General features: G+C 43.6%; 3 protein-coding genes across 6 annotated transcripts; 1 reads left to right on the forward strand and 2 right to left on the reverse strand.

Annotated features, from left to right (window-relative positions):
• Window positions 1-4: 4 nt before the first annotated feature.
• Window positions 5-9918, reverse strand: dnajb14 (DnaJ heat shock protein family (Hsp40) member B14). Of its 2 annotated transcripts, none has more exons than XM_010888397.4 (8): window positions 9786-9918; window positions 5671-5854; window positions 3140-3285; window positions 2762-2950; window positions 2415-2500; window positions 1944-2053; window positions 1247-1419; window positions 5-1007 (listed from the first exon to the last, which is right to left on the reverse strand). In XM_010888397.4, exons 1-8 carry the CDS (start codon window positions 9916-9918, stop codon window positions 883-885), a joined length of 1146 nt encoding a protein of 381 aa, XP_010886699.1. In that variant the 3' UTR covers window positions 5-882. The 2 variants fall into 2 exon arrangements, with proteins under 2 accessions (XP_010886699.1, XP_034147134.1); XM_034291243.1 differs by lacking the exon at window positions 9786-9918 and adding an exon at window positions 9405-9712 and having other exon boundaries at window positions 883-1007.
• Window positions 9919-10696: 778 nt separating this feature from the next.
• LOC105020983 (tetratricopeptide repeat protein 39B) lies at window positions 10697-20201 on the reverse strand. 2 transcript variants are annotated; one of them, XM_010888395.5, is made up of 18 exons: window positions 19467-20201; window positions 18733-18773; window positions 17946-18050; window positions 17520-17651; window positions 16878-16954; window positions 16363-16492; window positions 15949-16054; window positions 15659-15724; window positions 15243-15351; window positions 14839-14906; window positions 14705-14764; window positions 14020-14181; window positions 13754-13845; window positions 13249-13369; window positions 13049-13160; window positions 12404-12521; window positions 11831-11947; window positions 10697-11743 (listed from the first exon to the last, which is right to left on the reverse strand). In XM_010888395.5, the coding sequence occupies exons 1-18, from the start codon at window positions 19497-19499 to the stop codon at window positions 11629-11631; spliced, it is 1764 nt and encodes a 587-aa protein (XP_010886697.2). In that variant the 5' UTR covers window positions 19500-20201; the 3' UTR covers window positions 10697-11628. The 2 variants fall into 2 exon arrangements, with proteins under 2 accessions (XP_010886697.2, XP_010886698.2); XM_010888396.5 differs by lacking the exon at window positions 19467-20201 and adding an exon at window positions 18967-19030.
• A 169-nt stretch (window positions 20202-20370) lies between these two features.
• Window positions 20371-27772, forward strand: snapc3 (small nuclear RNA activating complex, polypeptide 3). 2 transcript variants are annotated; one of them, XM_010888393.5, is made up of 9 exons: window positions 20371-20730; window positions 21057-21140; window positions 21267-21348; window positions 23923-24027; window positions 24223-24372; window positions 25163-25245; window positions 26294-26452; window positions 27215-27322; window positions 27521-27772. In XM_010888393.5, the coding sequence occupies exons 1-9, from the start codon at window positions 20501-20503 to the stop codon at window positions 27666-27668; spliced, it is 1149 nt and encodes a 382-aa protein (XP_010886695.1). In that variant the 5' UTR covers window positions 20371-20500; the 3' UTR covers window positions 27669-27772. The 2 variants fall into 2 exon arrangements, with proteins under 2 accessions (XP_010886695.1, XP_010886696.1); XM_010888394.4 differs by having other exon boundaries at window positions 20643-20730; window positions 20992-21140.
• The last annotated feature ends 184 nt before the right edge of the window (window positions 27773-27956 follow it).

A 27956-nucleotide genomic window follows, 5' to 3' on the forward strand; every position in this document is an offset into this window, starting at 1 on the left:
CTGCTTCTGGTAATAATTTAACGTTTATTTAAATCATTAGTCGAGCAATGAAGAAAAACCTTGATTCTTTTAGTTAAATAACTCCATAAACTTCAAAACATTCAAAATGTACAACTGGATGAACAATAATAGCAGTTAAGACATCCATTTCATTCATGGTCCCAACAACAATCTTTCTCTGACCAGCAATGTTTTTGAGGGGAACCATGGTAATTTCTTCTGTGGAATGAACTTGAAGGTCCTTGAAACGTCCCACACGGTTCACCAGTGGTAAATAGCTAGGAAGCGTTCTCCGGATTCTCCATGAAACTAGCGCTGCTAATGTGCGGACAGGAAGGAGGACAGCGACTCCAGAGGAGTCTGAATGATTTTCTTCTTCATAGTCATAAAGTTAAGTCAAGCAGGTGAAGTAGTTATAATCTAGATGGAAGATAGTGATTTTCTTGTTGCAGAATGCTTAATGCCCCACTAATCAACAAGGACAAACATACATATCTCCGTCAGTGTTCATTTCCAGAGTGGCTTCCTATTTTTGGAAAACACAAAGAGACAAGCTAAGAGAAAGAGAGGCCGTGTTTTTGGGGAGGTTTGTCAGCCTATCGTTCCGTTGGTTCATTGAGATGCAGCAAGGCAGTTCCCAGGGAGAGACGAGTGTTTAGGTGGGGTGAGGAGCACGGGGACGGGGAAGGTTAGGGGGTGAGACCAGGGACAACTCAGAACATCCATGGTAAGGCTACGATTTTTTGGGGAATTTGTCACCCCCCCCTTCTGTCTTTGTGGATTTTCCTTAAAAAAACATTTACATATACATAGATCTATTCTTATATATAGATATATATATATCTTCTAAAAGCGTCCTGTGTGAGCCTGCATTGGCTGGCCTCATCCCCCTCTGTAGAGGTCATTTAGTCTTTCCAGCTCCCTGCAGTTATCCATGGTCATTAGCTCCGCCTTCTTCCGCAGGCGGTCGTCCCTGTAGACCTTAGCAGCATACAACAGGTCCGTTTCTAAAACCGGGAGAGAGAACACCTTAAGTAAACCATTTACACCCACGGTTTTAGAGGAATGGTCTTTGTACCAAATACAAGACTCTTTGCTGACACTTCTGAAATGAGTGTGGATATTTGAACTGTATCCCATTTCATAAATTAAGTTTAATTGATGTAGGTTAGTTATTTAGAGGCTATTACGGGATTGGGGTTTGGTGTGTGTGTGTGTCCAAGTGTTTTCAAGGCACAACACTTACTCGTCTGCCTTTCTTTCCAGCAGTTGTTTCTGACATTGGACACATAGTCTTCCTCCACATTCTTCTCTATCTTCTGCAGATTGGAGCCCTTGTACTCTGACTTGAAGTCCCTGCTGACGTAGTAGTCCACATGCAGGTTCTCCGTCTGCCGTCTTATCGTCTGGCCTGTGGACCTGGAAGGGCCAGAACCAAGGGCACCGTCACGACCAGCCGGGTTACACTGGACTGTTCTGAGAACAGCCAGACCAAAGCTCTCCACATGCATACAGTGTCTTCACATCAGGCTATGGGTACGACTTTTAGAGACATGAGATGGAGAAGGGCCTTACTGGTAGATTGTTGTAAGTTATGCTTGTTTACAACTGGTCATTTCGTAGCGATTTTTAAGAGGTGCTCTAGTATTACTTATTAACATTTGGAAAATAAGGGTGTTAACACAGCGGCTGTCCTAATAGCTGGACAAACTCCTCACAGATGGGTCTAGGTGTCACCATTTCACAGTACTTGTAGAGTCGTACCAACTAGATTTTTACAATGATGTTTACAATAAGAACACTGATCTTTCCAGTAGCAAAAGATCTGGCTAACAGTATGAACTTAAAGATAAGTAAATGAGAAACACAGATAAGTCAGGTTTAAAGGTTTGGGTTGAGCTCAAGGAGCATAGGATCTTGAATGTACAGTGAAATCCTCTTACGGTCTGGAGTAGAGGCTGTAGGGGGGAGTGGACACCATGAGTTGGCTCAGGATTGACACCAGGATCAGGACCACGATGGGCATCAACTGGATAAACATGGAGAAGCCACCCTGGACAACGACAAATAACAAGTCAGACACACGCCGCTGTGTCCTCTGGATTCTTGGGAACTCTCAACCGTAGAACAGGTTCATGGAAGACGAAGCCTCTTCAGAGTCGGCTAACTGGCAAGTGGCAATTCGATATGTAAAGACCCATTTGGGAATTTGGGAACAGTGACTTTGCAGAAATTAACTCTGTGTGAAAGAGGTTTGACCTCCACTGGATCAAAACCCTCAACATGCTGTGGAGCCTCCCAAAGCTCGTAGTGGGGGGTCGGCTAGGGCACTCTAACCCGAAGAGTCCTGGACTCGCTGGATCGTATACCATGAGGCAGTGCCGGACAGGTGGTGTGAAAATAAAGAGACATGCCTCTCCCCTTTCCTCCGCTCTCTCCTGCCGTTGGTCGGTCTGCTGACTGTAGCGTCCCCTCCCGTTGGTGAACGTGTGGGCGGCCGCTGTGAAGAGGAGAAACCCAGTCAGGGACTCGGCCAGCCTTGGCAACAACTCGGGATGCAAGACTGATGAGACCAGGATTGAGCAATACAAATGTATTCCTGTGTGTCATGAATCAAGTATTTTTCTTGAAAACATTGACTCGGAACCTCTGTGGTGTGTGTGGTGCTAGTTTTACTACACATGGGGGAGTGACCAGAACTCCAGGCAATTACAGCATAATCTGAAACAGGTGTGTGCGTGCTTGCGCGTAGGTGTCTTACTAGATGGGAATCCTCCACCAAAGAACATGTTAAAGAGGTCTTCTGGGGTGATGTCTGCCTCGAAGCCTCGGTGGAAGTCGAAACCTTGGCCGTGGGCGTGGCCAGGGCTGGTAGGCTCCTCCCCTCCCGTGAGGTCATACTGCCTCCTCTTGTCCGGATTGCTAAGCACAGCATACGCGTTACCGATTTCTGTCGGGAACCACAACAGCCATCAAGTCAGTACGTCTCCCACCACAACGAGAAATCACACCAGGGGGTCGACTCATCATGACTAATTAGTGGATCGGAACCGGGCTGCCTGTCTAAATGCAGGCATTGAGTCTACACTCCACCTAGAGAGAGATTAGCCCCCAAAAAAACACATGCCAAGCAGCTTACTTTTGAAGGCGTCTGTGGCTCCGGGGGCCTGGTTTTTGTCAGGGTGGAATTTCAGCGCTAGTTTCCTATAGGCTCTCTTCAGCTCCTCTTCGTTTGCTTCCTTACTGGTGCCCAGTACTTCATAGTAATCCTTACACCGCTTTATCCTAGAAGAACAGAGATGAGTGACTCAGCATGACTTCATTAAACATCTTTATCCAAAGAGAGTGGAAAGAAGATCCTGAAATAAATACAGTACTGTGCAAAGGTCTTAGGCACCTGAAAGTCAAACTAAGTCCATTTATTATTGAGGTGCCTAAGGGCTTTGCACAGTACTGAATGTTTGTTTGCTCCTGGATAATTCCTCAATGTAAATCAACCATGGTTGGTTCTGAACCATGAATCCTTTGCTGTGCTCCTGGAGTACCCTTTAAAAACACCAGGGGTCAAATCAACACTGTTGAAAGTGCATTGTGGGAGAGTTCAAGCGCAACACACTGAGTGGATTGCAAGACCTGAAGAAGAAATTGGCTTCAGTCTCCCAGGGGGAACCATAGCTACAGACCTAGGTGTAAAATTATCACTGGCGGAATATAAAGAAAAATAAACGATTAGTTACTCCTATCTTTCAGTCCTAGTTTAGGCCCTAAGTCACCGTCTGTACACCTGTTTGAACCCAAACTGCAGGTTCATTTCTAGTCTAACACAGTGACTTTCAAATGCTTGTTAAAGTGGGACCAGAATCAGATCGGGGCCTACTAAGCCCTGTGTGATTGCAGTCATAACGAGACGTGTCACAGCCCGTCTCACAACCCCCACCCCCCAGTCTCCCCCCCAAAAAGCATCACGGGCACCACGCCAAGTTCCAGAGGTTCCCATGGCGACAGCTGGGTGTGCAGAACACTGCGCAGGCTGCTATTTAACAGTCCAGACCAACACGCCAAGAAAGTTTTGGAGCTAGACACTACAGAAGGGTGTATGGTATAGGCCGTAAAAGTGTGTTTACCCTGACGGGGAACGGTCATTCCCCTTTAACCGCAGGGTTAATTAACACTGAAAAAGATCTTGGAACCGGACAGAATCCTCCACTACAATCACTGGCTTTTCGAGCCCTGGCTACACATAAGCCATTATTAGCAACCCTGTTGTTTATCAGGGGACGCCGGAGGCTGGGAGCCCACAGAGACCCGCAGGGACAGCATGTGACAGTGACCACAAGGGAGGTGCTGAACTACAGCGCCTGGGTTACATCATTCTGGAAACCCGGGATCCCTCCGAACCATGAGGATCATCTAGACACAGCCGATCTGCTGGATCCCTAGACACTGTATAAGCCACATGCTAGGAGAGGGATCTGTGAGGACGCGACTCTCAGAGACTGTCCATAAAGGACAGGGGTCTTAACATGAGGGGATTAGACTGCTATCAGATACTAGCTATCAGAAAGGACTAACTACCCTCCCTTGACTGAACCATTGACTGAGTCACTGAAAAGTTGTGGTCCTGAGGATTAAAATTGCTTTTAACAAATGTGTTTCTCATTTACATTTCAGGATTCACGTTGTTCAAAAGCATACATTGTTGTCAATAAAGCATGCTAATTAACAACTGTAATGAAAATGGTGAAATCTGAGGAGAATCAGCTAAAGCGTTTGTCTACTATGCAAGTTTTTGTTGGGATACTACAGTCTTCAAATGATAAGAGCGTAATAGTTATTAGGATATACAGTACAGTGATTTTACCATAACATAAAAAGCATCTGTGGAAACACAGAAAGACACACACGGTCTTTCTCTTACATATACACCAAACATATACGTAGTGTAAGTCAATACAATGGAGATAGGGTTGGGTGTTATGACATCAGCGAAGCCTGTCGCCATACAACTACTACTATTTTGAGAGGTTTAACATTAAAGAATAAAATGGATAAACATTTGCATATACAGTATAATCTAGGGCTGGGTGTAGGACAGTGTGGATCAGTTATATGATTGAGAAAACAAACATACAGAAAATTACCAAGATCTGATCAACATGAATACCCAGACTTGATTCCTGAAAAAAATGTAAATGAAATAAAAAGAATAACTCCTGTTAACTCATTTTACACTGTAACTTTTGTCTAATCTGAAGAAAAGAAATCAGTAGGCTCGTGGTTTATACTTTTCCACAGTGTACTTGAATGGGTTAAACACAACAGAAAATCCAGTAAGTACAGCAGGGGTGGGGGAATGTAAGACAAATCCATTTCACTTTCCCTCGTAAGCACATAACCAAACTAAATGAACGAGACTCGGGCAACCTCCCAAACTCCAGATCATTGCTAAAACACAGGTTGCACAATACCACAAACTTCACACTGAAAGTGGACCCCCATTCACACCTCCAAACGCAGACCGCCCTGTGTGGGACAGAGGACTGTACCATATGGCTGTCTGGGACTGGGGGGTGCAAAAGAGAGGACCTGACATACATACCCACATGCAGTGTAAAAATATTACAAGATTTTTACGGTGGGGGGGGGTAAAGAAACAGGCTCTTAACTCACCTCTGTACCCCGTCCACCTGGTCCTTGGTGAAGCCTTTGGTGCTGGGTTCTCCACCTCCTGCCTCCTGCTCCTCCCCGTCGGGCCGGGCCCGGGAGCCCTCGGTGGAGCCGTCTGTCGTACGCTGTCTGCAGTATGCACCATTCCCCGCAGAGGAGCCGTTCTTCGTCAACGACTCCAGCAAGGCTAGGAGACAAGAGAACACGAAAGCAAAGTAGTGATTGAGCAGAGGGACTGCTAGGCAATTCAAAGACCAGTGGCAGGGGTGATTTCCTCAGAGCCATAGAGGACCAGGCTAAAAAATAAAAAACTTTTGAAACCATTCTGCTCCACTGTAAAGGCAGACAGACAGAGGACAGAAAACAGGCCGCAGCCATGCAGGCTAAAAAACTAGGCTCTTAAAAGTCTGAGGCCACAATGCTGCCAGCCAACAAAAGAGATTAGAAATAACAATTCCACTGTTCCCAGCATCCAGTTGGCTTCCACAGATGAACTGTAGCGGCGATTGCTTTTAGGAAAGCCGAGGGCAAGTATCTCCAGCAGTGTATTCATTCAGTCTGATGCGCAAAAACCACTACAAGAGCAACCTTCACTCAAAAAAACCCAAAAAATAATCTATTGAGAAATTGGCCTATTTGGTTGCTTCCGATGAACACGAGAGAGACTCTGCTGAGCGGTTCCTCCAGACAAGAGAGTTCTCTGTGTCAACCCACCAGCACCAAAGCAGCCTCCGTGTCAGCACAGACAGACCGTCAACACACTGTCGTTCTGTCCTTGTCTGACGCCTGGACTGCGCACTCATGCCCAGGGAAACATCTCTTCCATTCATTTACTATACACACTGGCAGAGCGGTAATGGAGCACTACACTGGACAGACACACCGAAGGGACGGGTCAAGAAAGACGCACCTCTTAGAGGCTATCTGCTCCATTTGTACATTTTCAGCCAGCAGGTCTGAAAGAGCTTCGGGGGCAAAAATAAATAAATAAAAATGTCAGCCGACACATTGCATTCCATTACGTGTGCAAAACCACACTGCTCGGTATCTCTCGCTCTCTCTCTGCAACTCCATTTGGTAACTTAGGTCAGAACTAGGCCATGTTGCTCTGTTCAGACTTCGCTGGTGTTTGACAGATCTAAGGACACCTTCATAAGTTTAACTACACTGTTACAGCAATCGGACAGCTGATGACGCTGTACACCAACACTAGCTGATGACAACACCAACGCATGGGAATGCATCCTTCTTTGGGCGAAACTCAATGACATCACCAGTCTCAGCTGGAAGAAGACTGCACACCCCTAAGAGAGCTTTCTTCCAAGGTTCTGACTATACTAGGGAGTCCTTACAAGCCACTGTGCATCAATTTCCTGGTTGTTGCTTGCTCTTCGGGCTTTACACTAGGCACCTGTACAGGCAGTCTATGACAACTGCTCATGTAGAAAGGGCTTATAAAACATTTGATTGATCGATTGATGGGTGTCAATATGTACAAGGAAGCATCTCTGGAAGTGACCCATGTTGCACGGAACTAGACGCTAAAAATCCTCCTTTTGCTTATCAGTCTAAATACAGAAAATCCCTTTGCTCTCCCAGGACCGCCACAGCTACGAACAATGATGTAGGCTAGCTCGCAACGTTGTAAAATCGTTTTCAAACCCGATCCCTTCATCTGAGGTAGCCAGGCTGTTTGCAGAACTCAGTCCACTGATGTTAATCACAGCAAAAAAAAAGCAACTGCCTTGTCATGAAAACATTGTAGGTTCAATTTAACTAAACTTCAGGTGGAGAAACGGCCATTCAATTCAAATACTACATAGAGGTGGAACTGCCCCACCACTTTAAAAAGAAAGATGACGAAGAAGAAAATCGCATTTCAAATTGACTCGAGTTTCATGTCGTGTTTCTGGGCAGTCACATGGTTGTTTTTCTTCAAGATGCAATCTTCTGGGGCTGGTGATTAAATATCTAGAAATAATAGAACAGACACCATTGACTTGAAAGAGGACTCATGTTCCATTTTCGATATCTTTTATTTAATCCCCAGCCCAATCCTGATGGATAACTAAAAAAAGTTCCTGGAATCTTATTTGAATCCAACAATTCTGTCACGAACAGAACTGATTAAATAATGTATACACAGAAAAGCTGAAATAAAAATGGGACTATGACCCTATGCCCCCCCGCCAGCCCTATTAGCCATTCACACATCCCCAGCTTAGCCTTGGCTAATGGACGACTACTACTCTTCCCCCAGCTTTGGGTGAATCATTCAATTAAGGTATTGAGGTGAGCAACCCTGTTACATAGATACCTCCTCTCACTCAAGCCACATAAACCTCCGGTCTCTTCTCCAGAGGGACTAATGTCAATAGGCGAAAATAGCTGGCTCTCTGGTGGCCATAATGAACAACCTTCTTAAAGCAAAACCTGAGTATTTGCTGCAACTAAACAGGTCCAGCGAATGGAAAAGATCATGTTTCACAGCATGACATGAGAAGGCAAAATCCTTGCTGTCAACATGTAAGGGCAACCACTGCCCAAGCCAACCAGACAAGTGTTTAGCCAACAGAATGCTAGCCAGAAATAAACGACTCAGTCATTGTCTCACTCAATCAAGTTTGTTTTATACCATCTAGATGTGTCTGCCCTATTCTTAAACCGTGCAAGGGGCTGGGAAAACATCTCAAACCAGAAATAAGAAGCTGTCGTACTCTGATGTGTAGTATTATACTAATGTCGGCATAGAAAGGATTGAAAGAAGTATAGTTTAAGTTCATTGTCGTTTTTCCATGCTAGCTAGCTGTATGGCTTTCACAGTATGGCTTTCACTTTTTAGCAGTCATACACATAGGCTGACTATGTGTATGACTGTACATAAGCCAAACCACACAACATTAGGATGAAAACATCCATTCACAAATGTGACTTTGTTCAGTCTTCGCAGTTGGAATAACCGAACATATCAGAAAAATGTGAATGAATTTTCACAGCCATATAAAGTGCCACACTCACCATACATGTAATAATAAAAATAATAGAATGCACACAGGCAGAAAACAATGTAAAGGTATTTGATTTGCAACATGATACTTATGCATTTGAATTCCAAGCAGTATTTTTGCCATTCATTTGTACTGCATCAATTAATTCAGCCCGCAATGCCTTCCTCTACGTGAAGGATGTTTCAGTCAAATAGAATAGTCCTGGCAGACCTACAGACATTCTCCCTGACTTTTACAAATCGCAGATGAACATTTCATAAATATGATTTGTATCTTTCCGGCTGGATTAGTGACGACAATGCATGTGGTCCTAGGTAGTTTAAGCACACAATTCACTCACAAACATGGATTTCATTACAAAAAAGAAACAATTTGGGCGGAAAGCAATGAATGAGAAAATATTACAGCAGCAGTTAGATAAAAACAGATACATTCATAAAGGGACAGGTATCACGTCACTGGCGCCAATCAAGGTTAACATAGCTACTGATGCGTAAGGATCGTCCTTTTCTTAGTCAGTTGGCCTTGTTATTGCAAAAGAAAATACCACAAGAGAGTTATTACACCCCACACTAGTCGGGAACTGCCCACTTGCAAAACTGAAATTGCTGTCAATTCAATATTTAAACAAACCAGCGAGTATATTATACAGCACAATAGGTAGACCACATGTTATCAAGGTAAAATTTAACAATTAAACGATAACCAACAGTTGCATAACTACCTTACCGGAAGCTGAGAAATTGGTTAGTAACCACCGTCCCAAGTAGTTAATGCAGCGTCGACCTAGCATCGCTACATAGCATGAGCTAACGTTGGTTAGCCATTTAACGAGACGTCACTACTTCATCGGCCGTTACGTTATCGGTTTAATACGTTATGATACCCAATTCACCGTTTATTAATTAAGCTCAGTATTCCAACAACATCCTACAAAAATAAAATACAGCAAGTCAACGTGTCGTGCTTTCCATCATTGTTATAAAGTGTAACTGGCCAGTAGGCTACCTGTCTGGCACGTAGCTAACTTTAGCTAGCTTCAGCAACGTTATCAACTACAGTACTATGCTAACGCTTAGCGTAGCTAATCAACAAAATCTGAGACATTACCTTTCGCTTTGGGGGTTGGATAGAGCTTTTCTGCTTTGTTTAAGAATCTCAACGCCTTGTCCTTCTCTCCTGCGTTAAGGGCTTTAGTTGCTATATTTATACATTTTTCTGCTTCGTCTCTATTCCCTTCCATCTTTCTTCCTCTTCCTCCCCCCCGGCTCTCAGCTGACACTTCTCAGTGCACACACCGCAAAACACTACACTGACTTAACACATCTAAGCGTTCGAAACAGCATTTTCGTCAGTGGTCCTCGTATGTTGCCTGAAAGGATACTTTGAAATTGTTCTTTATTCCTTAATATTAATCCTCTCCTCAGGGACCCCCAGCCAATTAAGTTAAGTTGTAACGCACCTGAAAATCAGTTCAAGCGTTTCATGATTATGACAAGGTAGTTTTTTTTTTTTTTAAATGAAGAATGTGTATTTTCAGCAAATATTTGATACATAAATGCAAGTGGGCTACAGAAAATATTTTTACTTTGAAATTCTATTTCTAAATGACTTCACAATTACTGGAGAATATACGTACGATGTTAAAGCCAAACTTAACCTAAACGCTTGTGAAGACTTTAAATTAAAAAAAAAATTGTTTCTTAATTTGTTTAATCCTCCCATCAAGGGATCAATTACCTTTTAGACAACACAGTTTTAGTTTAGCGTTTTAGATCCATTTGTCATATCCTGTTGAAACTGTGATCTTACGATTGATCGTAAGATTTATAGTCCATTGAAAATCTGAGGTGAGACCTGAAGATTGCAGTTCACCAACGCTCCCCATAAAATCAGACAGAGCTTAAGAATATCTAAAGAATGGAAGAAAGTGACAAAATCCAGGCGAGAAAAAGTGGTAGAGGAATGCCCAAACAGACTCAACTGATCTCTGGCAAAGGCAAAGCACTGAATACTTCAGTTTTTATTTAATGGCACAATTTATTTATTGGCAAAAATGTCATACATTTTATGGGCTATTGTGTAGATTGACAGCAAAAATATTTTTTACTCTGTCTATAAAATCTGTTGAGAAAGTGAAAGGCAATGAAGTGTTCCAGAAAGATTGTAAAATACAAGTGTACCAACTTCTAACTTAGTACCTGAATAGTGATGTTAAAATTGAAGTACATTTTGGCCTGTGTGTTTGAATACTCATAGAAAGCCAAAAGTATCTTAAAGCAGATACTCAAATATAACTATACTTACAGTTACAAAGCTATTCCACAAACCCAGTATAATTCAGGACCTTTGTTGTGGTAATAAGGGATTTACTAAATCAAATACTGTCTATATAGCTGTTTGCTCAGCCAACAAACTTTATTGTACAGTTTGTAAGGCAACACCTTGGAGATCTGAGTGACTGTCATGGCTGTGGTAGGATCTCACTTTAACTAAATGACAGTTGACAATTGAAACACTTTCCTTTCATTTCCAGAAATGTTAAACGTTCTTTAGAGCAACCCATTACATGGTACAATCACAGATGGAAAGAGTCGCAATATTACTGCACCTGACTAGCAGAATGTATTTCACCATATCATCTTTCAGAAGGACTAAAACCACAACAGGGTATAATTCATAAGTCTTATTTGTAAACAAGTATGCAGAGGACAGTGTGCAGATACTCGTAGACACTCAAATCAAAGATTATATAAAAAAAAAAAAAAAGGGGTGCCCAAATTTAACATGAGTATGCAGCTCACTAGTTTGGTAAACTGCACGTTGATGACGACACCTTAAAACGTGCATTAATGACTGTTACAAAAGTGTCCTACAAGCCAGAATGGGAGGGTCGTGTAACCATGGTAACAGGTGCAAGACCGTCCGAAGTTCCTCTTCAGCCTCCACGTCATCAAGCTGAGGTGCGGTGGTTTGAGCATTTGGCCATTGAGGCGCTCATACTGTTAAGTGAGGCATGGATGCGGAAGTGTAGCCTCGACTCCATGCTATAGTCCTTGTAGTTGAGCCTGTGAACATCCAGATATTAGTATTCAATACACAACCCCTCATCCAGTGCCTTCTAGATAGTCGGGCGGGTTTCAAGAGGCACTCACTTTGCATTTTCTATGGTGGTTGTAGCCTTCCCCAAGTCACCTTGCTGCTTGTAGACAAGACCCAGTTCATACATGCTATATGGCACCAAGTAGAGGTCATGCTTGATATGGCTCTCGCTAGCAAAAACAAATCATACATTTGAAATCAACAGTGCCACTTTGAGAATCTATTCTTTTAAGTTGGTTTACTGTTAGACAATTTTGTTTTATTAGACATTCAATCATGTCCCATTATTTCACCATGCATCGTTTTGAGAACGATGGACTCCCCCGAAGAGAAACACTAACTACTTTCCTTAATGATCAGCAAAATCATTAACACCCCTTTAAACTCTAACACTCAAGTGATGATTGGGTCACACCTTAACATTTAATTTGAAAAAAGGGTGTACTCTTCAAAATGGTCCATGACTGAAGCCAAAATTGCCTTCCAGGACAGTGATGAACGCATTACTAATCATTGGTAAACTAACTCTTTAGCCTTCACAAGGGAATCAAATCTGCTTTTAAAAATGTTTACTCAACTTTGCAAGAAAAAAAACCTAACATTTATTGCTATTTGTAGGGTCTAACCTGGAGATGACATGTGTAAAGCAGAGTTCAGCGTCTTCAAGAAGGCCCAGATGTCTCAGACAAAGCCCCTTTAGCATCTGGACCACGCACTGGTCATCCACATGGTACTCTGACGAGTCTGGAAAAAAGATATTTTGCAGTGCTCATCTAGAAAGAAACATGTTCATGTTTTCAGCAACAGTACTCAGCTTACCTTTGGATGGATAGTATAGCAAAACCACCCTCATGTTCCAGAGACAGTCTATTGTAGCATTCATGTAGTGTATACATTTCTAGCTCCGACCACCAGATGGCGTTTTCATTTGTGATGAGCCATTAAAAAAAAAAAAAACAGCTCCAACAGCCATAAGTCTCAGCCAAAAACTGCAAAGAAGAGAGTGTTCCCTAGGCACTCCCCTTTCAGGCCATGTAAACTATACTTAGCTCAAAATGGTCAGAGAATTACAGATGTTTGTGGCTGTCTTTTCCGGGAATTTTATACACTGACAAAACACAACAGGGCATTTTCTACAAAGTGATACACAAATGATCCTATACACCAAACTGTAGTCAGAAGGCCACAGTTAAACATCTGCAAAAAATAAGTTGACATACGTTTTCCACCTTTAACACAGTGAAAGAGCTAGAATATACGTTTCCACTCACTCTGGCCATTCTTCAGTTCCTCCTCTGCCTTCTCAATAGTAACCAGAATTCTTTGAGTCAGTTCAGGTCTTTTCCCGACTGCAGTGAAGCCATTCCACACATATATCATTTCCTGCGATGCGGACAGTGCATGTCAGCGCCAAGGTGTCATGCTTAAAGTGAATTGCTTTAAAATAAGTCAAAAGGGTGTGTGTTCCCACCAATGCTGGAATCGCCAGCTTCACTGGTTCGGCGGCAGAGTACCGCTGAGCTTTCTTTGCGGCAAACTTCTCTGTCGGGATGGACTTCCCTGCAATCCGCAGCCGCAAGCTCTCCACTTGCCTAGAAGACACAGATTTAACCCAGCAACAAAGCCACCTTTACATAAGTGTGACAGTGTCTTTTCACATCAGAACTGAGCAGGGCTTCAGTTCTGACTAAAACAGGTTCTCCAGGACCAGGCTACCCCTGTTGTATAGTGCCCTAGGACAGTGGCCCCCAAACTTTTTCAATTACTGTACCCCCCCCCCAAAAGATGTTGCTCAGCTCAGGGTACCCCTGAATTACCCCCTCAAGTAAATTTCACTAGTACGTCTATGGTGTCATGAGTGTTTTCAAGTACCCCCTGTGGAGAGGCCAAGTACCCCCAAGGGTCCTAGTACCCCTGGTTGGGAACCACTGCCCTAGGGGTGTAACAAAAATAAAGACTCTTTAACTAAAACATACATGAACAGCTGTTCCACATTCTCCCCAGTTTTCTCCACCTCTTCCTCGGGCATCATGCTCAGGATGGAGGCTTTCTGGAACACGTACATGGCCTGCCAGAAGACCAAGTCAGAAATACCAGTGGGTCGACATTTCAAATAGGAGGGGAAAATGTTCCACATCCCGTTTGGTTACATGGGGTAAAAAGACAGATGGTTCACAGGATGTAATCTGAGCCAGGTTGAAACAGCCCTAACCAGGTGAAATAATAAGAGGCGTGTCTCTACCTGGGACCACTTGCTCTCTTTACAGAGGAGGTCTGCACACTTGTAGGCCTCCAGCCAGTTCTGCTGGAAGCAGTAGGTCCACATGAGCTCCCAGTAACACAGATGGTGGATCTGATGCCACTCCTGCTGCGTGGCTATGCACTCCAGGAACAACTCCTGGGCCTGGCGGATGGATACACGTCGTTACATTTTTGGCTTCCATTCCCGCTAGTACTTGCCCCAGAAAAAAAACAGCGCCAAAAAACAGCCGAAGAAACAATCAGGTAGTGTCGGCTGGAGGGTTCGCATGTATTTTAGATATGGATTTATGCGGACCCCATCGGGTTAGAGGACTCTGGTATTCCTTACCAAAAGATTTTCCTCAGGGTGGATAATCCCCATCAAACGTACGACCTAGTGTCATATCGTAAACGAATTTAAGGACACTATTTTGAACAGCCTGCCTTGCTCCTTAGGCCGTGTTAGTGGTTTATTTTTGGATTGTTGACTCAAAGATCTCAGCCGTTTGTTCTCAGATGTTGCGAAATACGATCCAGAGACATGGGCTACATTTTCAGGTTTGAGCAAATCAAAGCGGCATGTGAGAAAGATTATTATTTAAAAGAATTACAACGATTTTCATGTCATTACAGATCACTGATATGACCCAAAACCTATTATGGAGAGTATTAGGGAGAGTACTTACCAATTCAAAGTTGCCCCTAAGCACAGCAATCCTGGCTTGGTAGAAGATAATCAGGGCCCCCTAAAGCAGAAACCGTGTGTGTCAGCAGCAGAGAGGACCAAGCGTGAAGAACCTCTAAGAGAGACTCCACTTACTTTGGGGAACTTTTTAATGTAGGGCTCGAGAAGAGCTTCAGACTCTACCAGGTTCCCTTCACCAGTACCTAAGGAGACAGACGTGAAGGCATCAATCAGCCCTAATGTCTGTGGAAGTTAAGCAGTCAGAAACCAAGCAGCTCTCTCATTTCTGCAGCGTGAGGCAAGAGACACAAGTACACTCAGCCCCGGGGCCACAAATTCAGTCAAAGTAAAGCCAGTCTAACAGCCCCATTCAAATGGACGAAACAAATCTCCCTTCACAAAAAAAAAAACAGAGGGGACTTTGTACACCACAGCGAGTGTGCAATGTGGACGGCAACAGTACTATTGACTTGAAGCGGTGCAGTTCCGCCTTTTCCCCACCAGAGGGTAATAACGCTCCCTGTGGATCGACACCTTACCCAGTATGACGCTGATGTAGAGCTGGTACATGAGGAGGCAAATAGTGCTGAGGATGGACCGCAGACTGTTGCTGGCTGCCCCCTCCCTCAGCTGAGACAGGCCCTTCTCCTGCAGGGTAGGGGGGGGACAGGGTACCCCGCAATCAGCCTCAACAACATACACTCGTTTCGTGGAGCCGTTTACTGCACTGTGGAGACCAAGGCTTTGGCATGAACTACAAAAACACCTTGCTTGTTCTGTTCAAGGTGATGAACATCCACTCTGATGTGGCCCTCCCAAGGCGATTAGCGAGGCAAAGCCTGCATCTCAAATGGTACCCCGTTCCCCCGTGTTTTCACTACAGCTTCATGGAACCCGGTCAGAAGTTAAAGCCCTTAATAGGAACCCAGGGAAGTGGAGAGACTGCCGCACTTACTCTGTCCCCAGAGAAGCCAATCCACTCCAACAGTCTGAGAACCTTGCTTGGCAGAAGAGACAAATACTGAAACAAAAACGGGAAAAAAAATGAAATTGAAGTAGAATTCCAACATTCCAAAGTTTATAGTCTTCATTTTTAGGCATCTACTCTCATCCTGAGTGACTTTCAGTAGTGCGTTCGCTTCCACTGGGAAGCGGAACCACATCCTCGGCATGTCGAGCGCCATGCTTCAACCAAGACACACAGAACCCTTGTTGTGTACATGCTAAATCTCAACATGCTCTTACTAAGTTAAAGGAACCGATTCCCATGTTCACTCCACCCCGGAAGTCAGCGTGGGTGCTCATCTGACCAGCCTGGTTCCTGGCCATGGTTGACATGGCTTCGCACTCCCTAGCAGACAGGGTCAAAACAAGCGCTGTCGTCAATGGAATATTGGTATTTGGACAGACGAGCTGAAGACTGAAAGTGTCAACCTGGAAAACATTTGACTCGTAAATATGTTGTGTCCTAACCCCAACCCTGTTTCCTGGAGGGCCATCGGCGTGCACGTTCTCAACAACCTCAGTCTGACTAACCTGATTTCTGCCTTTCGTACAGCAGTCCTGACCTACCGGACACTTATCACATAGCCAGTCGCGTTAACCCGGCCAGTTCAGTACGCTGCGGTTGGCTAAGTTGTGTGAAAAGCCACTGCTCACTTGTAGATGATAAAACTGTTGCGGATCCTGATTCCTCCTTTGATGAAGCTGATCACGCTCTCATCCAGAAGGGTGAGCGCAGCCTTCTGCATCAGCACCTCAGCATAGCACAGCTCGGCGTGCATCTCTTCTGCATGGGGCGAGGAACATGCGAGACATGCCATTAAGACACAAAGAACCGGAAACAAACCTGTGCGAAATATTTGTCTAACTCCAGGTCATGCGTAAACATCTACAACCGGAGAGAAAGTGCAGTATGTACAAACGGGGCAGAGCATGTGGGCTAGCATGTGGGCTAGCATGTGGGCTAGCGGCAAAGCTCCTGACTTTCACAACCCCCCTCCCCTCTCCCCCGACTGAAGACCCAAGGTTCAACTCCCTGCTCATACTTGTTTCTCCCACCTCCGTAATCTCATAGCTGCCTCAAAGTGTCTAAACACCACCATTAAACTACACGCAATGATGTACGTTTGTCCGCATACTGCTAGCAATGTTCTGCAATATTACCGTCTCACCTTCAGTCATGTCATTAGTCGGCTGCTTGTAGAACCACTCAGTGAAGGCCTGGACCACACTGGGCTTCTTCCTGAACCTGGGAGAGTAGAAAACACTAACATCCTGCCATGGCCCAGTCAATCTTATGTTTGACAGGCTGAATCTTCTCCAGTGCATTAGCAATATAGTCATTTAAAATCCATACAACTGCAGTACATGGAAAATGGCTAGTGCCGTTATATAGCAAATTTAATTCAATGTCCTACTGACTTTACCTAACAAAATCAATGTGGGCCATGAATACTCAAGGTTTAAATATTGCAAAATAAGGTTTTTTTTGTGAGCCAACGAGATGATCACTTCAACTGCTGAGCTACAGTGAAATGGCCAATGGCATCTGATAACAGTGACAAACAAAATCAATTGGGCTGTGAGCCAAATCAGTCTTGAGGTTTAGTGAGCCAAATCAGTCCAATGCAAGCAGCTCTTTTTTTAGGCCAACGTGGGCTAAATGAGTGCACTGCCACTGCTAATGCACAGTTCAATGGCTACCCAACTTTCAAGATTGCAGTCTCCTTTTCTAACCCAATATTAAGTTAAAAAACAAGCCCTTCCCTGAACTAGACAGTCAAAATGTAGTTACTGGTAGAACAATACAGTACATTTGACACGTGTGCAGGGACTCCTTCAGAGCAGTCATTGCCTTGTCCATGTCCTTCGGGTCAAAGGTCAAGCCAGCCTGCATGAACAATATACTGCTGTAGCCCATTGCATGATACATACTCTGGCTCCTCCTGAGAAAAGGGGACAAAACAAAAACCATCTAGATGGAAACTAGATGCATTTTGAGATGCATGTACCAAAGGTCAAAAACCCATCAATGAATGTACAGTCTGAAACAGAATGTAAACAGATTCTGGACACCACTAAGGACAACGGGTTGGCAATTTGAGTGCAGGCTGCATCTTACTGAAAGACATCCCAAACGGTAACTATCAGACAGACTTGAGCGGTCACCTGAGGCCCCAGGTTTAGGTACTACAAGGCTCAAACAAGCTAGCATCACAGTGACTGGCGACAGACCATACCAAGGCCGTAGGAGCTCCAAGGCATCTGCAAATCGGTTGCTGAGGAAGAGCTCAAGAGCTTTGTTGCCATCCCTCAGCGCCGCCTCTAAACTGACCTGGGAGTTCCTGGGGAGGAAGTGTGATCAGAGCGTTTGAGGTAGGCCGAGGGTTGGGGATCAGCAACGCAGATGCTCCAAGATATTAAATTATAGTTTTAAAGACGCCATTAAAAAAAGAACAACCACAACCAAACAACGACGCCGACGTATGGAAAATCAACAAAACAATAGATAATGTACTAGTGTCATAGTTTAGCTTGAGCTGACTGAATCCTGAGCCAGGATGAGTGGGAGGGCCACGCTGAACGTGCATGGCGAGGGCTGGGCTAAGCTGAGTGGAGGGGGGGTGATGCCAATGTTTAGGGGCAACTTTACTAATTGCTTGGTTGCGCCGCCATGGTGTATAATGTTACAGGTCATAAAGGTCAGGGGTCCAGTGCAGCAATTGTCCAATAACGTTCTCTGAATGGAAGTCATTGGTTGCTTCTCTTGGATCAAATCTCTGTTGTTCAAAGACAACATCTCACTTTTTTTTTTAATTCTCCCTAGTATATACTTGCTCAAAAGTGTTGCTAACAGCCTGACAGTCAGTCTGGGCCACATTAATCATGGATAACTATGGCATTATGAAGAACACACAGTGGGATGAAATGCCAGGAATGGACTATCAACATACAATTTAACATAGCGGTCATCTTAAGCAGTGTAGTTTAATATTTTAATATACGTAGTAAAACAAAATAACTTACAACACATCAGGTTGCAGGACAATGGGATCCTCTGGGTCCATCTGAAAATCAGGGTTATCCAGTTTATTAAAAGCTACACATGAAGTCATCATACTGAATTATTACAATAAAGCTCAACATCTGTTGAGAAAGATCCATGCATAATTGTGCATAGCCTAAAAGTAGCCCAAACTATTTTGAAGAATGAATAAAAGAATCAATGCACTACAGGAGTTAAAAATGTATTAATCTCACTTCTTTGGTTAAAAAACTATTACATGCATTTGTGTGCCAAGAACAACAGGTGTGACAACCGATTTAGGATTCCCATTAGACAATTGAGTGTTAGGCCTCCTTAAAGGCGTATAATTCTTCTATTACCAGGCACTGGCCCCCGGAAACGCTTGATATGCACCGGGTGAAAATGTTCGTTCGTTTTGTAACAGGTTACAAAAGTTTGTCATTACAAAACATGTTTTAAGAGTTTCAAATTAATTACGTACTTTAAAGCTATGCATATAGAGAAATAATCCAACCAATGTTCTTTGCTATTGTCTCTGGGTATTTGGACTCGAATTATTCTTTAAAATGACCTACAAAATGGTGAACATCTTATAGCACGCTTATTTATTAATTCTGGACATGCAGTGGGCACTATGTTATGACACTGTGATTTAATAAAATAAGCTAATGTTCAACATTAAATCAGTTCTGACATTTCAACACTAAGAAAAATGATTAAGTCAAAGCCTTACCTTATGAATGTTAAGATTCTCCAGTTCAGTCATGTCAGACCTATAGGATTATTAAAAAATCTAAAATGCAATAAAATGAAAATCTAAAATACAATAAATAGGTCCAAAGGAATCCACTTGAAGAAAGCACGAAGTTAACAAATGTCTCAGAATTTTGAATTTAAAGAGATATGTTGGACTCTGGTCTCTTCAGAAACAAGAAATAATTCCCATTTGCCAGCTTTTAAAAAGAATGAAAAGTGCCCGCTGGCGTTTCGAAATCATGAACCACCCACTACCCGCCCGCAGTCGCCACAAAATTATGTGATATGGATTTAGGACTGTAGCCATCCGTCCGTCACATGATCTGCGTACACTAGGTTTTCAAGTGACGCGGTTAATGACAGCGACATCACAGTAACAATTAATTTAGACGTCCTACTCCACTCCTCTTTGGCTGGGAACACCAACAGGATTCCAAATCAGAAAATTCGTTGATTTCGATGCGTGGCGAAGAATCAACTTCTAATTTTGTTCTACAACTAGATGTTGTTCTTTTGTCCATGCATGAAACGTGCAATTTATGTGAATTTCTTTTGGAAGAGAAAGCGTCATAATCAATGCAGCATAGTTGTGATGGAAGAAAGCAGCCGGGTGATTTCATATTTTAGACTTTTTGGGTGTAAATAGCAATTGTTTTAAAGTTAAGTGGTTTAAGAGATCTATCGCTGCACCTGAATCTATTCCAAATATGAGAAACGGTTGTACCATAATTGTCAAATAATAATATTTTTATCTCAATCATTGGTTTTAAACCAATAATTATTTTAATTAAAAAGATAAATTATTAATATCTATAATTTTGTATAAGAATGGTGTACATAAAAATATTATTGATCTTGAGAACAAACATTAATATTATGTTAAAGCGGCCGTGAGCACACGTGTGGGAAATTGCTGTCTGGGGTAGTCTTCGGTTTAGGAGAGGGTTGCTCTCGAAACACTACATTTCCCAGTGTTCACTGTCCAATTTTACGTCCTTAAAATGAAAAAAGATGGCGGCGAACAGTACCTCAAACACGGACGAAAATATTCCCGTTTTTGAATATAACGACATAAATACCAAACCATTCCACGTCGGATCATTTAGGACCGCATGGCTGGAGAAACTACAGCCAGTTGACTATTCTTACGAGGAAAAGGATGAAGAAACTCGAGATGCCGAGTTTGTTAACGAGATGGGAATCGCAGCAGACACGTTAGATGAGTTGAAAGGTATCTGCAGGTGTGTACTGCACTGTAGCTGGCTTTTTTACCTTTTGAAATCATAAAATTACTTTGTTTGTGTAACACGTAGAGACAACTACAGTAACTGTACAACAGAAAACAAGACCGCCATAGAAAACCATCAAATTATGTAAATGTACGTAACAGCCTGGTTGTTGAGGCTAATCTAGTCGACATTCGTCTTGTTTCCTGACGATATTCTATTAGATGCCAATAAGATGATGAGGCTGGTAAAGTAGTTTGTTGTTCCTTTTGCCAGTTTCTTAATCATCTCAGGATGAAAAATGAATCAAATGTGCTGTTTTCTGCCACCGGCCCTTTCAGCATCAATGCTCTTCACTGTCACCCAGAAGATGAGCCTCCTGACACCAAGTTGGTGCCCCCCGACCCAACTCTTCAAACACTCATGTAAAACATTACTCTGCTTCACTGTCATTATCCTTTTTCAGACAATGTCCTTGACGATTACAGGATATGCATCAGTGATTCTCCTTTCAGAACGTCTTTAACGTGTATTTTCTTCTGTTCCAACAGACAGAGGAAGAAGAAACAGGACTACAAAGGCACGCTGAGGATCGATAAGATCAGCAGGGTTGACCACTACCAAAACGAATTGGTGTGTTGTGACCTGTTTTTGTGGCTGGTTGACTTATGATTTGACTGACAACCGTCTGCCTATTGTGACAACCTATCATGCTCACTGGTGGTGTGGATCCAGTCTCAAATCGTAACAAATTTGGAATTTCCTCTGACTTTAAACATAGTGCTGTTGACAGTTGTAATACATTTTCAACAAGGCATCAGAAATGCGGACCCAAACATTTCGGCGTTGTGCCTTATTTGGTGTAACGTGTAAAGACTGTTTTCTTGATGCAGTTTTTATTTAGTGCCAAGTTGGCACTGCCAACCACAGGCTTTACTAAATGATGTAACCTCACAGGTTTCTGGACGCCTTCAAAACACCATTGAAAGGGAGAGATGGCACCGTTTCAAATCAATCAAATCAAAAATGTATTTATAAAGCGCTTTTTACAACAGCAGTTGTCACAAAGTGCTTTACAGAGACACCCGGCCTTAAACCCCAAGGAGCAAACAACAGCAGTGTTGAATTTCAGTGGCTAGGAAAAACTCCCTAAGAAGGTCGAATTTTAGGAAGAAACCTAGAGAGGACCCAGGCTCAGAGGGGTGACCAGTCCTCTTCTGGCTGTGCCGGGTGAGATATTAAGAGTCCAATTGGAATAATAAATACATTTCTCTTGGCTAAATCCAGAGTATATTCGATTTTAGACTAGGTCAGAAGTATGACCAGGTGGACAAGGACAGGAACAGCAACGGTCCCCCCAAACCAGGTAATCCACAGGTGTGGACCAGGACCTCATCTCCTTCTAAAATTTAAAATTGGAGGAAACTGAGAAAAGTTAGTAGTACATCCCTCATGTCCCCCAGCACAATAATATAGCAGCGTAACACCTTGGAAACTGAGACAGGGGGGTCCGGTGACACTGTGGCCCTACCCGGGGGAGGCCCCGGACAGGGCCCAACAGGCAGGAAATCAATCCAACCACATTGCCAGGCATCAACCAAAGGGACACCCACCAACCGCAACCCCCCTGAATGAGGGCCGAGTATTGCTAGCAGCGTACAGCCCAACTGCACAAGTGCGCAATAGAGAGTCAACAACAAGCCAGTGACTCTTCCCCCGAAGGGCATTGGAGGGAGGGCATCCCAGTGGCGACGAGAGCCCACCTGGCAAGACAGCAAGGGTGGACAGTATCAAGCCTACTGGTCACCTTCACGCCCCCGGGCCAGGCTACACCTAATTATAAACCGTGCTGTAGAGATGAGTTTTTAGTAGACACTTGAAAGTTTGCACTGAGTTTGCATTTCTAACCTTAATTGGCAGATCATTCCACAGGAGTGGAGCTCTATGAGAAAAGGCCCTGCCGCCAACTGTTTGTTTAGAAATTCTAGGTACAATTAAAAGGCCTGCATCTTGCGATCTAAGGTTACGTGTAGGTATGTATGGCTGGATCATTTCAGCAAGGTAAGTAGGAGCAAGTCCATGTATTGATTTATAGGTTAACAGTAAAACCTTAAAATCAGCCCTAACCCTAACAGGCAGCCAGTGTAAGGACGCTAGGACAGGAGTAATGTGTTCAAATTTTTTTGTTCTAGTTAGGATTCTAGCAGCTGTGTGCAGCACTAATTGAAGTTTATTTATTAATTTGTCTGGATAACCAGAGAGAAGAGCATTGCAGTAATCTAATCTAGAAGTAACGAAAGCATGAATTAATTTTTCTGCATCAGTTTTTGATAGAAAGTTTCTAATTTTTGCGAGGTCAGGGTCAAGGGTAACGCCAAGGTTTTTTACAGTTTTTTGGGATACGACCATGCAGCCGTCGAGGTTCACAGTGAGATCTGCTAACAACGCTCTTTGTTTTTTGGGTCCTAAAAGGAGCATTTCTGTTTTATTTGAGTTTAAGAGCAAGAAATTCTCTGTCATCCACTTCCTAATATCTGAAACGCATGCTTCCAAAATAGCTAATTTAGGGGCTTCTCCATGTTTATGAGAGTTGTAATACCAAAGTGGCTGCTTGATGTGGTTTAATTTCAAGTGCTCATGTATTTGTCCCTCTTTTCAATCGCTGACAGGCTTGTGTAACCTGTCTGAAGTTAACCACTGGTCATGTTGGCTAAATTAAGCTAAGCAGCTATGTAAATCTTCATTATCTTCACCTGATTGTGTCCGTTTGAGTATGTTTTGGTTTCTGGTCCAGCACTCTTACCTTGATACACAGCTGCCTCAACCATCCGTGGCTAGTGACCGTTTCTCAAAGTGTTATGCGCTACTACAGACCCAACCATTTTTTCTGGAGAGCTACTGTCATTTTTATTTTTTTTTATCCAACAACTGTCGGACGCTTCAAATCTAGATAAAAAGCTAAACCAGGTTAGTCGTAGCTGGGGTTGTAGAGAACACAGCGTAGGGTAGTTCTCTAGGAACAGGGTAGAAGAGGACCTACTGGAACTTTGAAAAGTCTCACTTGCAATTAAATATGGACCACAGTTGGATTAGGCGTACCCCTCAAATACACACCCAGGATAATTGCCTTTTGACGACGACCCAGGTAAAGGGAAGAGGAGGCTATGTGGACAGTAAATTGATGGCGTGTCTGTTCTGATCTTTCAGGAGAGCCTGGCAGTTGGTAAAAGACCTGATAACCCCAGTGACTTGGTGCCAGAAGGAGAGATCATTCTCAGCATCAACGTTCTCTATCCAGCGATATTCGAGAGAGTAGGTGATGTTTTGGTTCCTGCATGCCGAGACTCTGTGAGAAGAGAAAACGGAAGTCGAAATTACTTCAGAACAATAGCCTTCATGATTACATGCGACCCTAGACATGCATTTGGGAAATATACTCAACCTTTTCTTTCCCAATTGATATAAATAGTCTAATATTTTTACCCATGGCTGTCCCCGTCCTCCCAGTTTAAATATGTGAGGCCTCACATGACTCTTCACATGCTGGGCTCCCATAGCCTGGTGGACCTCAGGGACGCCATCTGCTGTATCAGTGACCTGCAGGTCTTCGGAGAGTTCAGCAACACACCCGACATGGCACCGGACTTCCTCAGCAAGGTGATGCGCGCGTGCGCACACATCAAATCATTAAGTTCTAAATGGTTTGATAAAATAGTGTCTCTTCAAGGCACGCGGTCTCATGGAAAGAATGTTGTACACCAGATGATTTGCACCAATGACGAGTCAAAAAGGCCTATTTGCCACGTAATCCTCCTGGGACTTGTTGGTCAGTATACCTGTCCCTTGGTCACCACAGGTCCCCATAAGACAATGTCCTTTTATTTACTTGTCATTAGGAGATGCTCAACATTATTGGCTTAATCTGTGAATGGTCATAATGTTTTGGCTCATCAGTATATGATACCATAATGGAATGTTTAATAAAACAATAATATCGTTGAGCCATGCAGTTGGAAACAGACTGATGTTTTTCAATAGGTTCAAAGGTGTGTGCACTGTGAAGGGTCTTGCAAGATTTTGTTTCAGCCCTGCATTAAAACACAGCATTTGGCTAGGTTACTTCAGGTCAAAAAGGCTGGAGTATAAAGGAGCATTTAGCTTGGTTGTAAGTATCTGGTTTTACATGTATTTCAGTTTGTTCAGGATAGTCCTTTTTGTAGGAAGGAGTAATGCACATCATATAGTTGACTGGGCCTCGAATTGAATCTACATGTCCTACTTCCTTTTTTTTTTTTTTCTTCTTCTATGGTTTTTCCTCATGTGGTCTTCTGTCTATCCCTCACCTAATTGTACACAGACGTATTCACAGAGAATCTGGAGCCCCTTTAAAATCACCCTCTTAAAACGACACTCTTTGTTCAGTGTCAATATTCAATGTTTGTTTTAGGATCACTTCAAATCGGCCTTCTTCTACTTCGAAGGGGTCTTCTACAATGACATGCGTTACCCTGAGTGTCAAGACATAAGCGAGTAAGTCCTCTTTCTTTCTCTTTATCTTTCTGACATGTCTGTGTAGCTCCTCTCATCTCCACCTACCCAAATCTTCTAAAGCACGTCTCGATCCACACTCTTGTGTATTGAACTTTCACCTCACCCCGAAGACATCCAATGCACTTTGCCCCATCAAACGCACTCAGACTTCATCCAAAATGTGTAAAGTGTGCAAAACAATTACTCGCTGTCACAAGGGAATAATCTCAGACTCCTGAGTGGTGAGGTGGGTCAGTGCGTCACAGTGTGTCACTGTGGCCAGGTGTTCGAATCTTGGTTGCAGAATACTTACAGTGCCCGGGGGTCCAGCGAATTGTCGAAGGCTGTGACGTCTCCCTTTCATGCTGATGAATCAGAAACTAGTCAAAACGAGTCCTGTCTTTTGCAGAACCGATGCTAATCTGTGAGTGGTAGTGGCAGATCAGGTTACATCAGGATACACATTCTTTTTCTGACCTTCAGAATCAGCCGTTAGACCGGAGATTAAGAGATTCATTGCATTCGTTTCGCCGATCCGTGACCAAAGTCACAGATCATAGGTGAACCATGCAGAGGGCGGCACTGGAGTTAACCCGAGAAGGATCCGATTTGTCATCGACCAACATCTAATCTGGTCCAATGTCAGACCAAGTCCCATTGGAAATGAGGAAAAACAATTGGATGTGGCCTCCCGTCCACTGAGCCATGTGCTTGAATAAATATTCCCATTGCCATTCTATGGCGCTGCAGATGGTGGCCTCAGCTGTTTGGTGCACCATTTTTGTCTAATTTTGTGTGTTAAATCAGTGTTCTGTGACAATTCTTGGATTGTTCTCTATATTTGTTATTTATTAACGTATTGCTCGCAGTCTATTGTTTTTATTTTTTTGGTATAAATTGTATGCACTAATAGGCCAAAACTAATTCCTTGTTTGTTGTAAAACTTGCTTGGCAATAAAGCCCTTTCTGATTCTGACACATGGATGATTGAATATGAATTTCTGTGTGCAGTAGTTAACGTCTCAGCAAATTTCATGGTATATTTCAGGACCAGCATCGAGTGGGCGAAGACCAGAGACTTTCCCCCGTTTGCCAAGGCGAAAATGGAGGACACCTGTTTCTACGATCTGACACTGAAGGTCGGTTACCCTTACCTGTTCTGTCACCAGGGAGACTGCGAGCACGTCGTCATAGTCACCGACATCAGGTCAGAGCCTCTTAAAACACGTTGTTCCATTTTGACCAAGTGAAACCGTAGTCACGTATCTATGAATCACTGTCACCCAACTATTATCACTCTTGTATACTCACTGGCCCTTTTATTAGTTACACTTATGTAGTGTCGGGTATCTATCTAGTATTTGCCACCATCTTGAATGGTTTCGATGCGTTGTGTGTTTCGGGCGATGCCCTTCTTGAGATGCTGGGACCACCGCAGCCGACGACGACAATCACATCGCGACCTAGTCGCTCAGATCAGGTGCTTTCCCCGTTTTGACGCCCGGTGGAACAACAACCATTCGGCGGTTTTATGTTAGCAAGCCGGTGTAAGGATCAGCGTGGCCGGTGAGCACATGTCTGTAGTCACTATTACCGAGTCGGCCTAATTTCTGATGACGCAGTGGGACAGGGGAAATTAGGGCTCTGGACGGACTGGATGAATTCCCTCCATTGATCGATTCTAAGGTGCCTGGGGGTTTTCTCGTTCCTCTGTGATGCGGATCAGCCGTTTCTACGTTTCCCAGAGCGATTCGATCTGGTAAAGCCTTCTGACTACTTCCATTTGCCGTGAGTGCTAACCGTGAAAGGACGCCGGTTTTGCAGTGTGACAAGTCTCCAGAGTCTCTGAATCAGTGCTGCTAGCGAGTCGGCACCCTTCACACCCGAAACAAAACTGCGGCCTCGGCCCGTCTTTTCAGAAACGGTTCCGTCAATTATGCTCATGCACTTCCTGTTTCTCACTCGCCAGACTGGCCCACAGGGATGACTGCCTGGACAGGAAACTGTATCCTCTCCTTACCCACAAGCACCGGGTCCTGACCAGGAAGTGCGCCGTCTGTCACGTCTACATCGGCAGGTGTGTGGAGAGCGACTGCACCACAATAGGTTATCACGGGGCCATTTGTTTCTCTCCGTTCATTTTACCCGCCCAGGAAATAGTGCCAGATAGATGACTGTACATTACAACTTTCAGTGTGAATATTTTGCTACTCTGATTCAAAGCTCTTACAATTCCGTTTATTAGTTGTCACTCTCCCCCCTCCTCCCCCTCCAGGTGGTTAACCACAAATGACCCATTTGCACCAAATGATCCGTGCCTGTTCTGTGAGCGGTGCTTCCGCATGCTGCATTATGACCAGGCAGGCAACAAACTTGGACATTTCATGGCCTACCCGTATGTGGACCCCGGTGCCTTCAACTGAAACCTGCCTGTCCATGTAAACATCAGGGTTACCCAGGCAACTGCTGTGCAGTATTGATGGGGGGGGGGGCTATTTCTGTTGGAATAAATGCACTTTACACAAGGTTTGTGGCGTCGGACTGAGATTCCAGGCCCTTTTGTTAATAAAGCATTTTTTTTTTGTGCATTTGCCTTGTCAAGTGTTGCTTTAGTCGTCTAGAATTGAAGTTCATATTGATGATCTTAGATTGAATGTCTTGAATGATGTGAATTTATTTTGCCAAATCAATGTTATGCCTCTGATGTGTCA

Source organism: Esox lucius, chromosome 25, assembly GCF_011004845.1.
Source record: "Esox lucius isolate fEsoLuc1 chromosome 25, fEsoLuc1.pri, whole genome shotgun sequence".
In the NCBI taxonomy this organism is placed as follows: Eukaryota; Metazoa; Chordata; class Actinopteri; order Esociformes; family Esocidae; genus Esox; species Esox lucius.

Bases quoted from the DNA above. Each gene is read 5' to 3' on its own strand.
- dnajb14 (XM_010888397.4), bottom strand. From the start codon at position 9,918: ATGGAAGGGAATAGAGACGAAGCAGAAAAATGTATAAATATAGCAACT. The intron at 3,286-5,670 runs GTGAGTTAAGAG...CTGTTCTTCTAG, and splicing joins CAGGTGGACGGGGTACAGAG to GATAAAGCGGTGTAAGGATT. The intron at 2,501-2,761 runs GTAAGACACCTA...TCCTCTTCACAG, and splicing joins TGGTGGAGGATTCCCATCTA to CGGCCGCCCACACGTTCACC.
- LOC105020983 (XM_010888395.5), bottom strand. From the start codon at position 19,499: ATGACTGAACTGGAGAATCTTAACATTCATAAG. The intron at 16,955-17,519 runs GTACTGTATTGT...CTACTCTCCCAG, and splicing joins TCCCTGCACACGTGTCAAAT to GTTCAGGAAGAAGCCCAGTG. The intron at 14,182-14,704 runs GTAAGTACTCTC...TCCATCCGCCAG, and splicing joins TTAGGGGCAACTTTGAATTG to GCCCAGGAGTTGTTCCTGGA.
- snapc3 (XM_010888393.5), top strand. From the start codon at position 20,501: ATGGCGGCGAACAGTACCTCAAACACGGACGAAAATATTCCCGTTTTT. The intron at 21,349-23,922 runs GTGTGTTGTGAC...CTGATCTTTCAG, and splicing joins ACCACTACCAAAACGAATTG to GAGAGCCTGGCAGTTGGTAA. The intron at 27,323-27,520 runs GTGTGTGGAGAG...CTCCCCCTCCAG, and splicing joins TGTCACGTCTACATCGGCAG to GTGGTTAACCACAAATGACC.